The sequence below is a fragment of the Drosophila santomea genome, chromosome 2R, assembly GCF_016746245.2.
Source record: "Drosophila santomea strain STO CAGO 1482 chromosome 2R, Prin_Dsan_1.1, whole genome shotgun sequence".
NCBI classification, from domain to species: Eukaryota; Metazoa; Arthropoda; class Insecta; order Diptera; family Drosophilidae; genus Drosophila; species Drosophila santomea.
This window is the reverse complement of record NC_053017.2, coordinates 5823510-5845737: the sequence shown is the minus strand read 5'-3', so window position 1 is coordinate 5845737 and position 22228 is coordinate 5823510. Positions and strand designations below refer to the sequence as shown.

Below are 22228 nucleotides of genomic sequence, written 5' to 3'. Positions count from 1 at the left end.
ATCGTGTGAGCAGGAGCTTTCCGCTCTCGATTCCGCAACGATCCTGATTGCATCATATGCTCGCACATATACCGTCCACCACCCCGCAATCCCCCATAGAAATGCCCACTTGCTAGAGAAGAGGAATCAGAGCAGCCAAGTGCTAGACCGAAAAAGGGAGCAAGAAAAGCCGAAACAGAAACAGCGCCACGCACACCGATCGTCGAATCGAAAAGCTTTCGGGGTCTTACGGGATCCATGGGTATCAAGTTGCCCCGTATAAAAGGCAAGTTTACCGGTTGCACGGTTCAGAACGGCTTTCGAGCGCGTAAGTGCAACACCTTTGATGTGCGATCTCTGATTTTTGGATATTACCACCCAGCAGCAGTAGCGGTAGCAGCAGCATCAGCGGCAGCAGCAACAATTTGACCTTTTTGTCAAAAAGCATAAACCTAAAATAATTATTACTACCTATACCTCGTATATACATACATATATGCAACAAAATCGAGAAATTTCAAAAAGTGTGTGTTTGTGCCTTAACTAAGATCCCAGCGAAATCGGATCTATTAAAACTCTGTGACAATAAGAACAGTGAACCGGACTCTGACCGAACCTCGGATTATCGAATCGAATTGGATTACAAATAACCATCTTTCCTTAGAAAGTACTTCAGTTACTTAACATAACCTATAGTCGTTTTAGTTTCTTTACTTTCTCACGGCGAATTTTGACTTAAAACTAATTCATCGTATCATTTTACGGTTACTTAAAAAATTCTACAACATATAGATCATTTAAATGTCAGAAAGAGACAGCTAGCTGTTACTTCATCAAAAGAAAAATTCGTGTATCGATGCGAGTTCGAAATGCCGTAATAGCCATTTCGAATTACTGGCGAAATGATTTCATACACAAATACCTGTGTGGCCGAGACATATGCGTGGCATGCTATTAAATAGAAAATAGATTTAGAATACTCGAATTCGTAGTCGGCTCATATACATGGGCGAAATAATTTCGAATATGTTTTAAAAATAACCAAAGACATTAGAAAGAGATCGCCAATACATATAGCTTATGTCTATATGTGCCATGTGGTGGTAGCATGAGCCAAAAAGCTTCTCGAAACCACGAACTACATATAGACGAATATCTATGTGACTTTAGTTTCGAAATATTTTCGAGAATTTTAAAAATAACGCATTCGTTAAAAGTTCGCGTCAATTCGAGTTCGAATCGGATTTTCGATTGTCGATTTAGTGTAGATTGTCGAAAATCGTTCCGCCTTCGAAGTTTACTGAAAGGAATCATTGCGATCCCGTGAATTGCTCGTATGAGAACACCTTATCGAGATAGTAGTTTAACTAATCGAAATCGCGATCCTAACGGTTATATTAATTTTCTTCCTACAGTGAGTGAGTTGTGGTGACCGTTTAACTCCCTATAAACTGTAAATAAGAGGTATTGTGCGTACTTAAGAGCTCAATAGTATGTTAGATTATCTCACAAAAAAAACCTGGAGGAAAGTACGCCAAATATCTAAATGAAAATCGGCGTTACGTAACAAATACCAACGCCCCGAAAATTCGTATATATGCATAGCATTCTGATATATGTATGTATATATAAGTGGTATACATATATACATATTCGAATCGGATCCGTGATCTATATTTAAGCGACAACCCACACAATTCACTTGTTGTCTGTTTATAACAAAAACAAAAACACAAGCACCGACCAGACCTAATTAACTTTGAGGTGTGAGATGAAATCAAAGCCACACATAAATAAATATCCGGTTACGGTAACGGAAATTTCGAAAACGCGAAACGGGAAAAATGTTCATATTTGGAAATCGAAATTTAATTTCGAAATCCTATCCACGCACACACGCGTACAAATGTTGTAGTGTCTGCTATTGCTGCTGCTGTCAAAATGGGTCAAAAACACAGAATCCAAAAATCGAACAAAATTCCAAAAATAATATGCTTGCCTGAAAACCATATAATAAATACTATATTTCTCGTGTATATTTACAGGGAAGTTTTGGGCTCACGACGCGATTAACAAAGAAATTTTGAAAAGTCCCAATATTATTTTTCGAGTTTTTAAGTTTCTAAACGAAATTTAAGCAAGATGCCGAAGCCAGTAGCCAATCAGGAGGATGAGGATCCCACCCCATACCTGTTCGTGTCTTTGGAGCAAAGGCGTATCGATCAATCGAAACCCTATGACTCCAAGAAGTCGTGCTGGATCCCCGACGAGAAGGAGGGTTATCTCCTTGGTGAGATCAAGGCCACCAAGGGCGATATCGTCTCCGTTGGTCTGCAGGGTGGAGAGGTAAAGTCATCGTCTACAACAGGCATCAACAGCGAAAAAAAAAGACAAAAAAAAACAACAAGCTATTGAAATGCCTGTTATTGAAGTTTCTAATTCAGGGTGAACCACAAGTGTTAGTCGGCTGTTATCCACTGAAGAAATCTTTTTGGTACTACAAGAGGGATTTTTCAATGGATAGCATAAGACTGGGACTTTTGCATGACCCCAAGCACTTCAATAGCTTGAAATGTAGATACAAATATTGGAATGAAACTATAGATTTCGCCTACATATACGATTAGGTACGAGATATCAAATCCGAGAAGGTGGAAAAAGTCAATCCACCAAAATTCGAAAAAATTGAAGATATGGCCGACATGACCGTGCTTAACACTCCTTGCGTTTTGCACAATCTTCGTCAGCGTTACTATGCTAAGCTCATCTACGTAAGTGTTGTACTGCCAGAAACTCACTAATGTATGGGTATCTCTTCTTCTCTCTCTCAATCTCAATCTCAAAAACGAACTGCTAACCCAACGTCTAACCAACAAATGTTGTACAAAAACTAAACATAACCAATCGAACTGAATCCGACTATCGAACGAAAATGGTATACAGACACGAGACTTAAAGAAAGATCTGCTCCAGCAAGTGAACCCCCCGAAATACGAAAAAGCCGAGGATATGTCCAACTTGACATACCTTAACGATGCCTCTGTGCTCCATAACTTGAGACAGAGATACTACAACAAGCTGATCTACGTAAGTAATTGCCGATCAAGGGTGGCACACAAGTATGCGTTCTATGTTCTTACCCAACCGCTTATCTACCGCTAATCACTCACACTTATGAAAAAGAAAACATCTCAAAATTATCCAAAATTTGATTAGAGCTCTACTGCAACTAGTCTCCAAGCATGGCCGTAAAGAATTTAACGCAATTGAGTAGACTGCTAATTCTGTCATTGGCTCTTTTTTCGGACTTTTGAAACACACTTTAGCCCTATGAAAAAACATAACCTCAGCTAATTCCTCACTTCCTGTGACGTATGCACTAATCAAGCTTGTATTAAAATGAATCTTGGCCGTCCAGTCGGATGAACCGCACAACTGGAAATTAAACGGTTCTACACACAGCACACACACCTTACATTCAAAGCCACAAGAATTGGTTCTCAACACACAAAGAAAGCCGAGCTGAAAACCCACAAGCAGGCCATCAATCATTACCCAATCCAAACAGAAAAAACTTTAAACAAGTATCCTGAAACATCGTAGTTAGTTTTTATTTACTTATAACACAAAACCGAACACCAAAAAACTGGTAGACCAAAAGACAACCGAAACTGTTACTAAAAGTCGTAATTATAAGAAAAACTTATTCTAATCTTTCCTCTGTCTATAAAGCGATTACGAGCACTCTGAAAACTGTAAACTGAATACCTAAAACTGAAACAGTTGCTAAAAACTACAAGAGGTGCTCGGAGTCGTCTGATCCACAAAAAAATAACTTTCCAACGATTCTAACAAAGATTAATGCACGCAGTGATCTCCACCATATTAACAAGCAACTTCTATCCCATCTTTCTTGGCGAAAAACAGACCTACTCCGGTCTTTTCTGCGTTGCCATCAATCCTTACAAGCGCTACCCCGTGTATACCAACCGTTGCGCTAAGATGTACCGTGGCAAGCGCCGTAATGAGGTGCCACCCCATATTTTCGCCATCTCTGACGGTGCCTACGTCGACATGTTGACCAACCACGTGAATCAATCTATGTTGATCACCGGTGAGTCTGGTGCCGGAAAGACTGAGAACACCAAGAAGGTCATTGCGTACTTCGCCACCGTCGGTGCCTCCAAGAAGACCGATGAAGCCGCCAAGAGCAAGGGCTCCCTGGAAGATCAGGTGGTGCAGACCAACCCTGTGCTTGAGGCTTTCGGTAACGCCAAGACCGTGCGTAACGATAACTCCTCCCGTTTCGTAAGTAGTCCCCGACTTGATAGATCACCATGCGGAAAATGAAATAATTTGAACGTATCCCTTGCAAACCAGGGTAAATTCATCCGTATCCACTTCGGCCCCACTGGTAAACTGGCTGGTGCTGATATCGAGACCTGTAAGTTGACACTTTAATGCGCAGTGAATGTTGATCCGGACACTAACGTAATTCTCTTACCATTACAGATCTGCTGGAGAAGGCCCGTGTCATCTCCCAGCAGTCCCTGGAGCGTTCCTACCACATCTTCTACCAGATCATGTCTGGCTCCGTTGCCGGTGTCAAAGGTATACAAACGTCTCACTTACTCATCCATACATCCTCCATTCAGAGAATCAGAGAAATTCTATTTTCTATTTAAATATCTTTTAGTTGTGGTTTAGGTTCAAGACACTCACACGAACACAAAACACAACCCACACACTTAGAAACACTCACACACGAACCCATTCAAAATTGATTCCATAGATTAATCGAAGTACTTTCTATATACACACTATCTGTCTAGACATCTGTCTGTTGACCGATAACATCTACGATTACCACATTGTCTCCCAGGGCAAGGTCACTGTAGCCAGTATCGATGATGCTGAGGAGTTCTCCCTCACCGATGTAATTGCCCTCTCCTTATTTGATTCTAAATTTCGTTTTTATATTGTTGATTGACACTTAGATACTTATTACTTATTTGGCTAAACTACTACTATTTGAACTATCGTAATCTATTTTAGAGCAATTTATAGCTAGTTGGTTAACTATTGCGTACCGCTATCGTATCGTAAATGGATTAGGCCACCCCATATCCGCTTAGCTGTAGCCCAATACTATGCCACGAAACATCCCAAGGAACGGATATTTGGATACCCATAGTAGAAAGCTTTCACTGAGACCCCCGCCCCTCCCCTACCAACAAAAGTACTAACCCATTTCATATCCAACTAACTTATATTCAAGCCCCTTCAATAAGATCAACTTTTTTCTACCTCTTCCACGTACCTTCCACCAAATACCTCAACATACAACTGCACCTTTCATAACATTCGTACAATGTTGTTCGCATATATATTCTGTGAATATCTATAAAGAATACTGTCTGCTCTCGAACAACATTTACGACTATCGCATTGTCTCGCAAGGCAAAACAACCATACCCAGCGTCAACGATGGCGAGGAATGGGTCGCCGTGGATGTAAGGCCATACAGAACATGGTTACTTATCTGCATTATCGTACTACCCTCGAAACCATAACCCATACTACGCATACCTCTTAACTCAATTCGGTGTTGTACACTTAATGTTGTCCAATATGAATACTCCTGTACATATATATGTACGCGTTTCCATGTCCTAAACTTCATGTCCTGGTCTTATTTAGAATTCACAAAGCCTGCCAAGCTAGCCAAGCCAATAAACAGAAACTATAACCCCTAACCTAATATAGAACCTAATTAACTCAATCCAAATAATGTGATTTAGGCAGATTTTATGATAGTAGGTAGGGTGTAGTTACCTTCACACAAACACATATCCCCTTATTTAAGTTAAATGCCATATCATCGAGTCTTTTTGTTCGCGTAAATTAGAGATGGTATTTCTGGGCCAACATATTGGTGATTATCCCGGCATTTGCCAGGGCAAAACACGGATTCCCGGTGTCAACGATGGGGAAGAATTTGAGTTAACTGACGTAAGTTGTAGTGCAGGTCCAGTGTTTCCCAATTCAAATCCTACTCCAGCTCGGAACTGTTGTAAAAAGATATCTTCTATACCAGTGTTACGTATTCAATTTTTCTTATTAAACTCCACTGATGATTTTTGATAATGATCCGAGCACGATCATATCGACCTTTCGCTCTATGTAGTGACGGCTATGACATCTGTGTATATATGGTTAACTTTCAAGTGTTATTCCGGAATTATCTTGAGTTACTGCTCTCTCTATCTCTACATCTCTTTCTATACATTCTTACCAGTTTTTTTCCCACGTAGTCTTGCACCACAATCCAAAATTCTGCTTGTACCATACACAAAACCGAAGCCACCGAATAGACCCAAATCCCTCAGCTGGGAGCAGGAATGATCTCTGTTGACCTAGCACTGAATCTGTACAGTTAAGTCCTATTCGATTTCTCACTTGACACCGGGTTGTATTTGAATGCCATCAAATGATAGAACGAGATAAAAACCTGCTCCTGGCAAAGAAAAACTGCACAAGGATAATGTCCAAGTTGTAGACACATACACTGCAAACACTCTAAACACTCCACACACCAAACACACAGCATTAAGCATATGGCACATGTGCATTAAGGATGTGAAACCCTAGGCTTAGAGCATAAGTTATGTTCTTCTTGCTAAACCAAAGAAAAACCTCTTTTCCAACTATGTGTATGTAGACATGTGCTTCCTCTCCGATAACATTTACGACTACTATAACGTATCCCAGGGTAAAGTAACTGTACCCAACATGGATGACGGTGAGGAATTCCAGCTTGCAGATGTAAGTGGTCGCCAAACGAAGCACACACTTCCCCAAAACCCAAAACCCACACCCTCACCCTCACCCACACGCACACGCGCACAAACACATAGACATATAGACACTTTCCGTTTATATATGCATCCAATATCGGTAACGTCTGAACGACAAGGAACCCACGAACCGATGAACTCCACCAAACACATCGAAACAAATATTTTTTGAGTGTTTTGTGATTATCTTTTCTTTCCATGTTTTTTTTCCGTTACCCAAGTTCCGTTTCAAAATCCGATCCCGAAAATGGAACTTCTAGAGAGTAAGAATGATGGAATGGCGAATGTCGCAACCCTTGCCCGAAAAAGCATCCTAAGAATCGGTCTTTGAGCCGATGTCCTTTCAATTGTACCTGTATCTAATACGAATGCCCTGACTACGACGATTCTGTTGTACTCGACTTTGACTTTATGCCTGGAATGTCAATGCATCATGTTATCCTAAGATATTCCTAATTATAATTAGAGAAGAGTGTGTGTGAATACCCCTGTAATTTGTACCTGCAAACGCGACTCTATGTACAAATTCAAGATTGTATCCTTTGTGTCTATGATAGTTTTAGTGTACAACGGCCAAAGACTGACCCGAGAGCCGTCCTCGCCAAACTGGTTGAGAAATGTAGCACGTAAACCTTTTATAAAACCAATAGTATGTCCCACAGAAAGTTTATACTTTTCATCTGTCTTGTTAGAGTTTAAGCAACCCGGCAAATCACGCGTTTCCCAATGATTCCGGAATACTTAAGCCACCTGGTAAACCTAGCTATCAGTAGCACCCGTAGGTCTACTAACCATAACGCTGCTCGATACGAAATCTTTTGTAATTTATAGTAAAACCGTTTAAGCATGTTTTGCATGATCTACTAGATGTAAGCTACACTGATCCACAGAGAAAATGCTCAAAAACAAACCCCAGAAAATAACGCCAATAAAAGCTGACTAACCAAAGGAAGTTAAATGATGCCCTACTAAAGCTCCACACGTTTTTGCCACAAAACCTTTCCACCAACAGCAAGCCTTCGACATCTTGGGCTTCACCAAGCAGGAGAAGGAGGATGTGTACAGGATCACCGCCGCTGTCATGCACATGGGTGGCATGAAGTTCAAGCAACGTGGTCGCGAGGAGCAGGCTGAGCAGGACGGCGAGGAGGAGGGTGGCCGTGTGTCGAAGCTGTTCGGTTGCGATACCGCCGAGCTGTACAAGAACTTGCTGAAGCCCCGCATCAAGGTCGGCAACGAGTTCGTCACCCAGGGACGTAACGTCCAGCAGGTCACCAACTCGATCGGTGCCCTCTGCAAGGGTGTGTTCGATCGTCTGTTCAAGTGGCTGGTGAAGAAGTGTAACGAGACTCTGGATACCCAGCAGAAGCGTCAGCACTTCATTGGTGTACTGGATATTGCTGGTTTTGAGATCTTCGAGGTGAGTATCGGACGGATCGGGGACATGGTCCGAGTGGAGTCCTCTCAGGGTGCTCACTCGTGGTCACTCTGGCGGATTTCAGTCGGATGTAGCTGGTGATGACTTAGCCCAAATCATTTTTATGACTGGGTTATCTCATCCCCAGCCGACCTGCTAACACGTCTCTTAAAGATTTAGATAGGGATTCAGACTCCGATTCAGAATCACTCGGGGAACAAAATAGGTGCAACCTATCTTCGCACTGAAACGCCACAAAACAATACAAAGATACACTGCAGCACTATCCGTAGTTACCTTACTAGCGCACTATTATAAATTGTAAATATTCCCAACTCCAATGTAGTACAACGGCTTCGAGCAATTGTGTATTAACTTCACCAATGAGAAACTGCAGCAGTTCTTTAACCATATCATGTTCGTCATGGAGCAAGAGGAATACAAGAAGGAGGGTATAAACTGGGACTTTATCGATTTCGGTATGGACTTGCTGGCCTGTATCGATCTGATTGAAAAGGTGCTTAATAGATTCAAATCACTCCATGTTTTCTCTTTGTGTACTTTGAATTGTGTGCACTTGAAAAATGCACTGAATTATTTTCGTTTGTTATGTCATGTCTTAGCACTTTCAATATGAATCGAAATCTGCGGATAGGTTTCCGCCACAGTGATCTCAGGTAAAATGAGTGTGTTCTGAATGTCAGGGAATTTTGTTGGCATGCCCCATCTCCAAGCACTGGTTTGAAATATTTTGAATATGTACTCATCCCATCAATCCGCACCATTTCCCCCAAAATATGATATCTAGTACAACGGTTTCGAGCAACTGTGTATTAACTTCACCAACGAGAAGTTGCAACAATTCTTCAACCATCACATGTTCGTTTTGGAGCAAGAAGAATACAAGAGGGAAGGCATTGACTGGGCCTTCATCGATTTCGGTATGGACTTGTTGGCCTGTATCGATCTGATTGAAAAGGTTCGTCTCCTCCCAACCAACCTTCCTAGCCAAAAATTATCCGCCATCGCTCGTTGTTCTGTCAACATATATGAATAAGTTTATTTATAAAGTTTTCAGCACCCCGAATGGCAAATCATCTAAAACTGATGATCCCAGATGGGGGTAGCATATATATTTATTGTTTCAGTCATGCGGAGAAGTGCGCCCATAAGCGTTTTCTAGCTCCATATATATATATATATATTATAAGCACACAAACCCACATCCATGTCATGCCTCTCCAGAATGAAGAATCCCCAGAAACAGTTCGAGGGAAAACCGAAAGTAACTAACCCAACGAAGTCAAACATTGAAAGCAACATACAAATTAACACCGCTTTATCTTTATGTTACATATTGTTCCGATCCTCAATCTAGTACAACGGTTTCGAACAATTGTGCATCAATTTCACTAACGAAAAACTGCAACAATTCTTCAATCATCACATGTTCGTTTTGGAACAAGAAGAATACCAACGCGAGGGCATCGAATGGACCTTCATTGATTTCGGCATGGATCTGCAATTGTGTATTGATCTGATCGAAAAGGTACAGACACGGCCACAACTATCTATCAGAGCAGATAGCCCAAGCTGACCATTACACAATAATACACAATTGCGATTAAAGTGCACCTTGAAGAATGATCTAATATATTATAATCTAATCGATATTAATTTCCGTTAACCTAGTCGTAAGATCGCCTTAAGCTAAACAAGCACCAACAGTTAATGCATTTGCAACTTTGCGACTCACCACTAAAATAGTAAGGGGTAAGTCCTATGTACTAATGTGTTTTGTCGTCTTAGTCGTCTTAGTGAAGCGATATGCCGCTTATATAATGTATAATGTTAAAACGCTACTTTAGTTTAAATGCGTGCTTTTACTAGAAAAAATTTGTCACTAGCCACACAGAAGCATCTTCGAAGAAACTAACGAATGAAACTTCGCCTCTTCTTACCACTAGCCCATGGGTATCTTGTCCATCCTGGAGGAAGAGTCTATGTTCCCCAAGGCCACCGATCAGACCTTCTCGGAGAAGCTGACCAACACCCATTTGGGCAAGTCGGCTCCATTCCAGAAGCCCAAGCCTCCAAAGCCCGGTCAGCAGGCTGCCCACTTTGCCATTGCCCATTATGCTGGTTGTGTGTCCTACAACATCACCGGTTGGTTGGAGAAGAACAAGGATCCTCTGAACGACACCGTTGTCGACCAGTTCAAGAAGTCGCAGAACAAGCTGCTGATCGAGATCTTCGCCGATCACGCCGGACAGTCGGGTGGCGGTGAACAGGCCAAGGGAGGTCGTGGCAAGAAGGGCGGTGGCTTCGCTACCGTCTCGTCGGCCTACAAGGAGCAGTTGAACAGCTTGATGACCACTCTGCGCTCTACCCAGCCTCACTTCGTCCGTTGCATCATTCCCAACGAAATGAAGCAACCTGGCGTGGTTGATGCCCACTTGGTCATGCACCAGCTGACCTGTAACGGTGTGCTTGAAGGTATCCGTATTTGCCGTAAGGGTTTCCCCAACAGGATGATGTACCCCGACTTCAAGATGCGGTAAGTATCGGTTGCGGGGGTATTAGGCTTACAACATAATTAATACACTAGCACTTAGACACTTAGTTCAAGATCAGATATATTACTATAGTAATAGTACAGCACTTTCGGTCATTTGTACATGCACCTGTTAGCTTTATGAGTAATCTATTAATTATGATCGACTATTAACGTATGAATTGTAATACTCAACTATAGTTACATGATTCTGGCTCCTGCCATCATGGCGGCCGAAAAGGTGGCCAAGAATGCTGCCGGAAAGTGCTTGGAAGCCGTCGGACTGGATCCCGATATGTACCGCATTGGTCACACCAAGGCACGCACGCATAAAATGTTCTTTTTTATATCCACCTTGTGTATGCAAGCGAATGTACTCACTCCAATTGTATCACTAGTGTATCTTTCAATTGAATCCCCACTTGTTGATCCTCGTTGTATGTACCATGTACCGTGCCAGAAATCAATTCCAGTTTCAGTGCTGTGTTTAGGTGTATCTCCGTCTTAAGGCTTACTGTGTGAATCACGATTTGTTCTGAGTATGGAATCAAAAACGAACTCTACATCCTGACAGGTACCAGATTCTGAACCCCCGTGGCATTAAGGACCTCGACTGTCCCAAGAAAGCCTCCAAGGTTCTGATCGAGTCCACCGAGCTGAACGAAGACCTTTACCGTCTGGGTCACACCAAGGCATGAGAAAGATATTTATTTACCTAAGCTTAATCTGGCAAAACAACTTCAAAATTTTGCAAAAACAAACACTTATGAGTGGATGGCTCAATAGAATTTTCATGTAGTCAATAATATTTGATACGGTGCTCGAGAAAACCTCAACGGGAGAGCTCCCCAATTCAAAATACCCATATACATTCACACTTTACACACAGAAAAAAAAAACAAGAAGGTTGATAAATCACAACTGTTCCGGGTGGGAACGATGGTATAAATATTTCCATATTGCAGCTATCAAATCCTGAACCCAGCTGGCATTGTTGGCGTTGATGATCCCAAAAAGTGTGGATCCATCATTTTGGAATCCACCTCATTGGATCCCGATATGTATCGCATTGGACACACCAAGGCATATAAACGTTCCAATCCGTTTAGAATTTTCATGCATTTTGGACTTATTTCTTTCTTCTGCTCCTTCCCACAATAAGTAGATTTGAAATATACCCCTTTCACACTTGACGAATACCACACAGCTCGTATTCGAATCCAATTTTCTCAATACAAAACAATTGAACTTCACTCGTATCTCAAAAGCCAGCCAGAGGCAATACGAGTCAAAAGCATCCACAAAAGAAATACAATACCAATACAGCATCCAACAGATTTTAGGCGCCCTTTAGGTAAACAGCAACATAACTCTACTAAGGGCGCTCAGTTCAGCACTTCTCTCCCCATTCCCGGAAATGATATGATATGAAATCCCACTCCAACACGCACACACACACATGTAGACACGAACACCTAAACACTCGTAAAGCCCCAAAGCATGGGTTCGAAAGTATTATGATAGAAGTTCCGTTTTGAAGATTTTTTCGTTAAGATCAACTGTAACTAACCCTAAGGTATAAGCTAGAAGTACTAAACCATAATTCGATACATAGAATACTGTAGTATCATTTAATGTTTATTATCATCATCTATATGTGACCATATAGCTACCAAATCCTGAACCCTAAGGGTATCAAGGGTATTGAGGATCCCAAGAAATGCACGAAGGTTCTGATCGAGTCGACCGAACTGAACGATGATCAGTACCGTTTGGGTAACACAAAGGCACGCACAAACAAACATTCTTTATACACTTGATTACTTCAAAAACTCCTTTTGTCTATGGCTCCAAAACTGATGTCCAGACATTCATTCACACTTTGCATCAACAAACTGAAAACACCCATGGAGTTGGACCTTGTCGAGAGGCAAACTAAGCAAAAAGCCTAGAGTCTTGACCGGGGACACTCTGTTCGCATGACATTTTTCTCTATCTCTCTGTCTGCATAAGTTAATAGAAGGACACACAATACATCAATACAGATCCTTCCCAAAAACACCCAAGCCTAAAACAAAAGTCTTCTTTACCAACAGAAACCCACAGTCCCTCAACCCAAAAGTTCATTGGTGTATCCGTATTAGTAGTAACTTACCTAGACGTAACTCTACTATTTCCTAGTCATTAGTTGATTAATCTAACCCCACCAAAACCAATACAAAATTAGTTAGTCTGTATGCCATCTTACACTAAACCAATCGTTTGAAACTAATTAATACAAAACCTTCAAACTACAAACCCCCATACAGCTACAAGATCATGTGCCCCAAGCAATTGCAGGGCGTTGAGAAAGACAAAAAGGCCACTGAAATTATCATTAAGTTTATCGATTTGCCCGAAGATCAGTACCGTTTGGGTAACACAAAGGTATATGACCGACAATATATCTCAAACATTCATTCACGAACTACATCATCTGCACTCTACTGCTTCAATCTCGACAATGTCTTCCTGTCTGCTTAACTCGTCTCAAGCCCCATCGAATTTCATCGAATTCGTCAGGGTTTGACTGAGGTTTTGGCCAATCGGTAGATATTATCTAGACCTCCACATTTGCACACTTGCACATATATAAATTCCAGAATTGTCATTCCTAGCCCAATCCTGACAACTTTTCCAGCTGCTAGTACACAGCTTATGTCAATGATTTGGCTAGGGATTGCTTGATCTAGACTTTTATATTGCCTCTCCTAGTCTCATCTGAGTGTTTTCATCTGCCTGAATTCTAATCCCATTTGCATCCCCATACTAAAACTATAGATGTTATTTTGTTTGTATGTGTGAGTTGATGTACCTTTCTGTTCTGTTTTGGTTTGTACCATCCATCCTCTATCTATCCCAGTTCAACCTGTCCAAAAGTGTTTTTGAAGAACCGCTTAAGCATAGGCCAAAAAAAAAAAATGAATGAACCTCCGCCGTCTGAATGAGTTTCCCCAGAAGCTCCCAGAACAGTGTTGGTTCCGCTTAGTGCACGCGCTCTTCAGTAGATGGAACCAACAGAGATCTAACCTATTTTTTTCCCCCCAACCCATTCCCAACCTTTAAATGAAAAAAACAGGTGTTCTTCCGCGCCGGTGTCCTGGGTCAGATGGAGGAGTTCCGTGATGAGCGTCTGGGCAAGATCATGTCCTGGATGCAGGCCTGGGCCCGTGGTTACCTGTCCCGTAAGGGCTTCAAGAAGCTCCAGGAACAGCGCGTCGCCCTCAAGGTTGTCCAGCGCAATCTGCGCAAGTACCTGCAGCTCCGTACCTGGCCCTGGTACAAACTGTGGCAGAAGGTCAAGCCCCTCCTCAACGTCAGCCGCATCGAGGATGAGATTGCCGTGAGTATTTCCCCAAACCGAATGAGATCGTACCAGGCTGGGTCTGGGTCTGGGTCTGGGGTCTTGGTGGACTCGCCGTGTGGTTCGATGGGGATGAACTTGGACAGTACAGTTGCTGGTGACAATCATGCGGTGACCGCAACACGTTGATGTAGCCCTGGTGTGTCTATTCCATTTAGTCACTGTCTGGGGTAATTGGATGAGCTGGGGCAGCTGCAAGCAGCAATCAAATCCCCAACTCAATCTTATTTTAGCCAATGGTCATAAACATTGTTTCGATGCGAAATTCTTGCGCTTAATTAAGCACACATCTTAATACCTGCCCAGGGGCCCATGAGCGGGCGAACCGAACCACCCACCCACTACCAGCTGCCCGAACATATCGATACGATCTGATTCCAATCGCTGGGGCAGCCAAAAATAGACGCTGTTATAATCTCCCCGCACTTTCGGGCCAAATGTGGCCTCTGTTTGCCCCAGGCGAATCACTTCGCTGGAATCCAACAGCTCTTCACCTCTCGCATTACCATACACTTCCCCACGTACAATGTATTTGCTTATGAATACTTTTCGAAAATTATGACTTGAAGTGAGGTCTATTCTTGGCCCTGCCACATAGCTGGGGATTTTTTTTAAGAGCCACAATTAGTTTGCCAATTAGCTTGCTAATTAAATAATAAAAAATGCCCGAGAATGCCCACGTATAGTTCGGATCCCCGATGAGTAATTTACCATGCATATAGTACATCCATACGCACGATATTTCTAACCGATCTATATATGCACATATATATACACCAAAGATGGTACACCTGCTTGTCCCGCCGCACAAGTGCGACTTGATAGGCCCCATACCGACGCAGTATAGCATTAGCAATAGCAATGCCAGCAATTCGTGAATTATGATGGCTACCTCCTAGCCAAGGCGATTACACACATGCCAAGTGGCAGCAGCTGCCATTTCGCTGCTCTGCTCTGCTCTGCTCTGGTGCCGTTCTGCTCGCATCGGGGCGTTTTTGCTAATTTTATAGCCAAAGTGGCCCAGTGCATTTGCAGCAGCCATTCCAGTTGTATTTGACCAGTCGCCGTCGCGGTAACGCGTACCACAAAAAATCGAACCCCTAACGAAGAACCAACCGATCTGAGCAAAAGAGCATTAGCCCATAAGCATCTTGGCTGGCATAGAATATAGCTAGCGACAAGATAACGAATTCAAATTGGAATTGCAATTGCAATTGAAAAGCCCTCGCAAGAGAGTTTCCCATTTAAATAGGAGTTAAAGAAAGTGATTTATCACCATGGCCGATGAAAAGAAAGCCAAGAAAACGAAAAAGTCCGCCGAATCGACCACACCCAGTGCCACTGAGGAAGCGGCTCCAGCCGAAGCTGCTCCACCAGCAGAGGCTGCAGAAGCTGCTCCTCAACCCGAACCAAGCGCCGTCGAACCACCAGCAAAACCCCAGCCAGCTGACGAGATTAGTTCCGGCAATATCCCTTCTAACCCATCCAATGCCTCTAATGACTTACAGCGTCTGGAGGAGAAGGCCAAGAAGGCTGAGGAACTGCATGCCGCTGAAGTGAAGGTCCGCAAGGAGCTGGAGGCCCTCAACGCCAAGCTGTTGGCTGAGAAGACCGCTCTGCTGGACTCCCTGTCCGGCGAGAAGGGTGCCCTGCAGGACTACCAGGAACGCAACGCCAAGTTGACCGCCCAGAAGAACGACCTCGAGAACCAGCTGCGCGTAAGTATCCCATTAATCCCATACACCAAATCCCATTTATGCGATGGCATAAATCCAAGTGCCACGAAAGCGGAAAACGCGAAATTGATCAGAGGCAATCGAGCATGAAAGTTGCTCTGCTATTTCTGGCCATCGGCGCACTTGGCTAAATTTAGGAGTGACCGATCAGCAACTTACTCAGCCACTTAACACACCCACACAATTTTGTTCAATTCCATTAGGATATCCAAGAGCGTCTGACTCAGGAGGAAGATGCCCGCAACCAGCTGTTCCAGCAGAAGAAGAAGGCCGACCAGGAGATCTCTGGCCTGAAGAAGGACATCGAGGATCTGGAATTGAACGTCCAGAAGGCCGAGCAGGACAAGGCCACCAAGGATCACCAGATCCGCAACTTGAACGACGAGATCGCCCACCAGGATGAGCTCATCAACAAGTTGAACAAGGAGAAGAAGATGCAGGGCGAGACCAACCAGAAGACCGGTGAGGAGCTCCAGGCTGCCGAGGACAAGATCAACCACTTGAACAAGGTTAAGGCCAAGCTCGAGCAGACCCTCGACGAACTGGAGGATTCGCTGGAGCGCGAGAAGAAGGTGCGCGGCGATGTTGAGAAGTCCAAGCGCAAGGTTGAGGGCGACCTCAAGCTCACCCAGGAGGCCGTTGCCGATCTGGAGCGCAACAAGAAGGAGCTCGAGCAGACCATCCAGCGCAAGGACAAGGAGCTGTCCTCCATCACCGCCAAGCTCGAAGACGAGCAGGTCGTTGTTCTGAAGCACCAGCGCCAGATCAAGGAACTGCAGGCCCGCATCGAGGAGCTCGAGGAAGAGGTCGAGGCTGAGCGCCAGGCCCGCGCCAAGGCTGAGAAGCAGCGCGCCGATCTGGCCCGCGAGCTCGAGGAATTGGGCGAGCGTCTGGAGGAGGCTGGCGGTGCCACCTCTGCCCAGATTGAGCTCAACAAGAAGCGTGAGGCTGAGTTGAGCAAACTGCGTCGCGATCTTGAGGAGGCCAACATCCAGCACGAGTCCACCCTGGCTAACCTGCGCAAGAAGCACAACGATGCCGTCGCCGAGATGGCCGAGCAGGTTGACCAGCTCAACAAGCTGAAGGCTAAGTAAGTATTGCTCATACCTTTAGACTTCTGGCTAGCTTTTTCAGGTGCAACCGCTATTGAGATAGAGAGATCTTGAAGGAACTACAGTCTAGACACCTTTTGAAGAGCTTTGGTTGGCGAACCGAACATAATAGATATTTTGCTCTTTTTACCCATTTGCTAATCCAGGGCCGAACACGATCGCCAGACTTGCCACAACGAGCTGAATCAGACTCGTACCGCCTGCGATCAGCTGGGTCGCGATAAGGTAATATGTCGTGATAACTGGCGCCCGGGCACGGACGTCCAGCGATCCATACATATACAGAATCACACTGAACACAGCATGTTCCAACCAACAAATAAATATGCTACCACACAACTACGTACAAACGAACTACGCTGTGTGTCCCCCTCTCTCTCAAAAACTCTCTATCTCTCTCTGTCTAATAAAATGGAAGGTTTTTTGAAAAGGTTCAACGCAAGGAAAGCAATTCGCTCGCTTCTCGCCTCTGTATCTGTATCTGTATCTGTATCTGTCTTTATCCCCCACAAAACATGAACTAACCCGTGAAATACGAACCTCTGCTCTGTGTCTCTATCTATCTGTCTAAACCAGGGCTGAGAAGGAGAAGAACGAGTACTACGGCCAGTTGAACGACCTGCGTGCCGGTGTCGACCACATTACCAACGAGAAGGTATTGAATTTGATCTCTACATATATTATTGCTCTCACCGCGATGCTGTAAATTTAAATGCTGAAAGTTCTAGTTTAGCCACGTCTACATCTGTGTATAGTATCAACGTAGTTGCAAAGCAACCACACCGAAGCCCCAAAAGAAAATTTGATTTGATTATGTAAAAACTAAAACGACCCACCACCACTAAAGTAATATCCAAGCTTGATCTACTAAGCCCCAAATGCCTTGTACAGCACTTGACACGAAACCAAAATGCCACACGTACAACCAATTATGAAAGTTGCCAATCCCATTCCGAAACTAATGAATACCCATTTCCTAAACGACCAATAGGCTGCCCAGGAGAAGATCGCCAAGCAGCTGCAGCACACCCTCAACGAGGTGCAGTCGAAACTGGATGAGACCAACAGGACTCTGAACGACTTCGATGCCAGCAAGAAGAAGCTGTCCATTGAGAACTCCGATCTGCTCCGCCAGCTGGAGGAGGCAGAGTCCCAGGTGTCTCAGCTGTCCAAGATCAAGATCTCTCTGACCACCCAGTTGGAGGACACCAAGCGTCTGGCCGACGAGGAGTCGCGCGAGCGTGCCACCCTTTTGGGCAAGTTCCGCAACTTGGAGCACGACCTGGACAATCTGCGCGAGCAGGTTGAGGAGGAGGCTGAGGGCAAGGCCGATCTGCAGCGCCAGCTCAGCAAGGCTAACGGTGAGGCCCAGGTGTGGCGCAGCAAGTACGAGTCCGATGGCGTTGCCCGCTCTGAGGAGCTGGAGGAGGCCAAGAGGAAGCTGCAGGCCCGTTTGGCCGAGGCCGAAGAGACCATCGAGTCGCTCAACCAGAAGTGCATTGGCCTGGAGAAGACCAAGCAGCGTCTGTCCACCGAGGTGGAGGATCTGCAGCTGGAGGTCGACCGTGCCAACGCCATTGCCAACGCTGCCGAGAAGAAGCAGAAGGCCTTCGACAAGATCATCGGCGAGTGGAAGCTCAAGGTCGACGATCTGGCTGCCGAGCTGGATGCTTCCCAGAAGGAGTGCCGCAACTACTCCACCGAGCTGTTCCGTCTTAAGGGCGCCTACGAGGAGGGCCAGGAGCAGTTGGAGGCTGTGCGTCGTGAGAACAAGAACCTGGCTGATGAGGTCAAGGATCTGCTCGACCAGATCGGTGAGGGTGGCCGCAACATCCATGAGATCGAGAAGGCCCGCAAGCGCCTGGAGGCCGAGAAGGACGAGCTCCAGGCCGCCCTCGAGGAGGCTGAGGCCGCTCTTGAGCAGGAGGAGAACAAGGTGCTCCGCGCTCAGCTTGAGCTGTCCCAGGTGCGCCAGGAAATCGACCGCCGCATCCAGGAGAAGGAGGAGGAGTTCGAGAACACCCGCAAGAACCACCAGCGTGCCCTCGACTCCATGCAGGCTTCCCTCGAAGCCGAGGCCAAGGGTAAGGCTGAGGCCCTGCGCATGAAGAAGAAGCTGGAGGCTGACATCAACGAGCTTGAGATTGCTCTGGATCACGCCAACAAGGTAGGTTCAACAACTAGTACCTCGTCCAAACAAAACGACTAACCTTAATTCTTATACTCTTATCTTTCAATTCAGGCTAACGCCGAGGCCCAGAAGAACATCAAGCGTTACCAGCAGCAGCTGAAGGACATCCAGACTGCCCTCGAGGAGGAGCAGCGCGCCCGCGACGATGCCCGCGAACAGCTGGGTATCTCCGAGCGTCGTGCCAACGCCCTCCAGAACGAACTGGAGGAGTCCCGCACTCTGCTGGAGCAGGCCGATCGCGGCCGTCGCCAGGCCGAGCAGGAGCTGGCCGATGCCCACGAGCAGCTGAACGAAGTGTCCGCCCAGAACGCCTCCATCTCCGCTGCCAAGAGGAAGCTGGAGTCCGAGCTGCAGACCCTGCACTCCGACCTGGACGAACTCCTGAACGAAGCCAAGAACTCCGAGGAGAAGGCCAAGAAGGCTATGGTCGATGCCGCCCGCCTGGCCGATGAGCTCCGTGCTGAGCAGGACCATGCCCAGACCCAGGAGAAATTGAGGAAGGCCCTCGAGCAGCAGATCAAGGAGCTGCAGGTCCGTCTCGACGAGGCCGAGGCCAACGCCCTCAAGGGAGGCAAGAAGGCCATCCAGAAGCTGGAGCAGCGCGTCCGCGAGCTCGAGAACGAGCTGGATGGTGAGCAGAGGAGGCACGCCGATGCCCAGAAGAACTTGCGCAAGTCCGAGCGTCGCGTCAAGGAGCTGAGCTTCCAGTCCGAGGAGGACCGCAAGAACCACGAGCGCATGCAGGATCTGGTCGACAAACTGCAACAGAAGATCAAGACATACAAGAGGCAGATCGAGGAGGCCGAGGAAATCGCTGCCCTCAACTTGGCCAAATTCCGCAAGGCTCAGCAGGAGCTTGAGGAGGCCGAGGAGCGTGCCGATCTGGCCGAGCAGGCCATCAGCAAATTCCGCGCCAAGGGACGTGCCGGTTCTGTCGGTCGTGGTGCCAGCCCAGCGGTAAGTTTCTGAACTATGGCATCATATGCCTTCATCATCACACCCCTTTAGCACTTAAGACCCACCCCACTCAGAGAAAAAGTAAATATGTATGAAAACCCATTTGAACTTCTCTCAATCGAACACTACTGAGCCTTCATATTGCTGCATCAGCGCCATCTCACTCACGTTATTTCTGGATCTGTTATTGAATAATGTGTATATTCTTCCCTTTCATATTGCGCGCGTATGCTCTGCTTCTTCTTACGAAAACAGATCTAAGCCTGTGGCATCACCATCGAATAAAAAATCTATATAGCGATCCAATTATGGTTCATTTACGATAATGAGAGAACAAAACCATGCAAAGAGAATTATAGCTTATAAGAATTATTATAAAATAAATACTAATAACAATAATATAGATGCATCACACGACATTCGCTAGCAGACAAAAATGTATAAATTAGAGGCCACCCCAATCAGAAATCAATGGATCGAAAACAATTCATCGAATACCAACCAAGAATGCGTTCATTTTGACAGAAAACCAAACAAAATGCCAAAAAAATATATTGCAAATAAATAAGCAAGCAACCAACTGCAGCACCAGGCTAAATCAATCGAAATGCTTTCTTTACCACTATTTACAAAAATGAGAAAAAACAATACTATTCTTCCACTATATTATTATAAACTGTATTTGTACATGTGTACTGCAGCCGACAGCGTCAAAGGGCCGCAAGAGCGCGCTGCTGGAGCAGTAGAAACTTTCTTGAAACATTTGTAAGTGGACGTGTTCGTGCACGTCTTGACCCGTTCTTGTTGTGTCGGAACTCTTCCCTCCCACTCCCTCACACGCACACCAGTCAGTCAATCATCTCGTTGTCTCGCTCACTCGTTCGTTGTCGTTGCTCATAGTATCGTCTCGCTGTCGTACTCGTCAAGCGTTCTCGCTCCTCTCTCATTCGACACTCGTAAGACACTCTATCTCTCTCTCGAAGAGCAATTACGTTAGCTCACTTCGTAACCTAGTTATCGTTATTTCACCGCGCCACTCGCTGGCACTAAAAAACGTGTTCAGAGAGTACTAGGCGTACTCGTTATCGTTCTATCCCGTGCAGTCGATCCAACATGGCGACTTGTCCCATCCCCGGCATGATTGAATAAACATAGATTTTCTTTATGAACTAATTTTAATCAACTGATTTTTCTCTCTTCCGCAGCCCCGTGCGACGTCCGTTAGGCCACAGTTCGACGGATTGGCCTTCCCACCACGATTCGACCTTGCTCCTGAAAACGAATTCTAAATGCCATTTCATTTTTTAATTTATTTTAAATGATATTTCATAATGATTATGTTTATGATTTTAATATAATTTCTTAATTTAAAAACAAAATAATAAAACTATAACAAAATAAATATCGAAAACGACGGGAGGCAAACCACCAACAACGCCAGATGCACTTAGGCAAAAAAGGAAATCATATAACAACAATCGATCATCATCGATTAGCATACATACATACATAAGTGATCAGTAACAGGCTATTGTGTAAGCGCGACATTTGCCATGGGGACACTACTCGCTGGACCTGTATTTGTATTTGTATTTATATATTTTTATACAACTCTCGAAATGCATTCAACCAACTAACTATCAAAGAACCATCGGTTCTCAGTCGAACAACATGAGATGATAATCGCGAAATGTGAGCCCCGTCAAAATGAAGGCCCCGCGGAGGTGTCCGCCGGTAAATGTCGCCCGCAGTTCGAATATTTTGCTCTATATGTACTCCCAATATTGTTTGTCATGCAGACCAGACAAGACATACGGACGACACGAGCTACACACTGCGCTTATGTTTATGTTAAATTCAGACTCTATCAAGCAGTGATAGGGAGATAAGATCATCACTTGACACTAAATGAAAAGTATACAAAAAAGGAACAAAATAAATGTAAATCAATTTAACCAATGTGTATTATTTTCCGTGGTAGAATCAATCGACTGGGATATATTCCTCACATTTTATCTAGGA

The 22228-nt window shown here is 44.8% G+C and overlaps 1 protein-coding gene across 25 annotated transcripts; it reads left to right on the top strand.

Moving 5' to 3' along the window:
- The first annotated feature begins 291 nt into the window (after positions 1–291).
- On the top strand, positions 292–22161 carry LOC120445172 (myosin heavy chain, muscle). 25 transcript variants are annotated; one of them, XM_039625379.2, is made up of 18 exons: positions 292–307; positions 2025–2325; positions 2607–2750; positions 3907–4287; positions 4360–4423; positions 4492–4590; positions 4812–4915; positions 7849–8256; positions 9632–9802; positions 10221–10810; positions 13117–13234; positions 13926–14189; positions 15719–15928; positions 16150–17036; positions 17635–17713; positions 18050–19225; positions 19301–20206; positions 21412–22161. In XM_039625379.2, exons 2-18 carry the CDS (start codon positions 2122–2124, stop codon positions 21493–21495), a joined length of 5889 nt encoding a protein of 1962 aa, XP_039481313.1. In that variant the 5' UTR covers positions 292–307; positions 2025–2121; the 3' UTR covers positions 21496–22161. The 25 variants fall into 25 exon arrangements, with proteins under 25 accessions (XP_039481313.1, XP_039481312.1, XP_039481311.1 ...); XM_039625378.2 differs by lacking the exon at positions 9632–9802 and adding an exon at positions 9062–9232; XM_039625377.2 differs by lacking the exons at positions 9632–9802; positions 13117–13234 and adding exons at positions 9062–9232; positions 12477–12594.
- Positions 22162–22228: the final 67 nt, after the last annotated feature.

What these genes read in the sequence shown, in the direction of transcription:
- LOC120445172 (XM_039625379.2), top strand. Translation starts at nt 2,122, where the DNA reads ATGCCGAAGCCAGTAGCCAATCAGGAGGATGAGGATCCCACCCCATAC. An exon ending in CTGGTTTTGAGATCTTCGAG is followed by an intron (nt 8,257 to 9,631) that starts GTGAGTATCGGA and finishes TCCTCAATCTAG; the next exon opens with TACAACGGTTTCGAACAATT. An exon ending in GTCGTGGTGCCAGCCCAGCG is followed by an intron (nt 20,207 to 21,411) that starts GTAAGTTTCTGA and finishes TCTCTTCCGCAG; the next exon opens with CCCCGTGCGACGTCCGTTAG.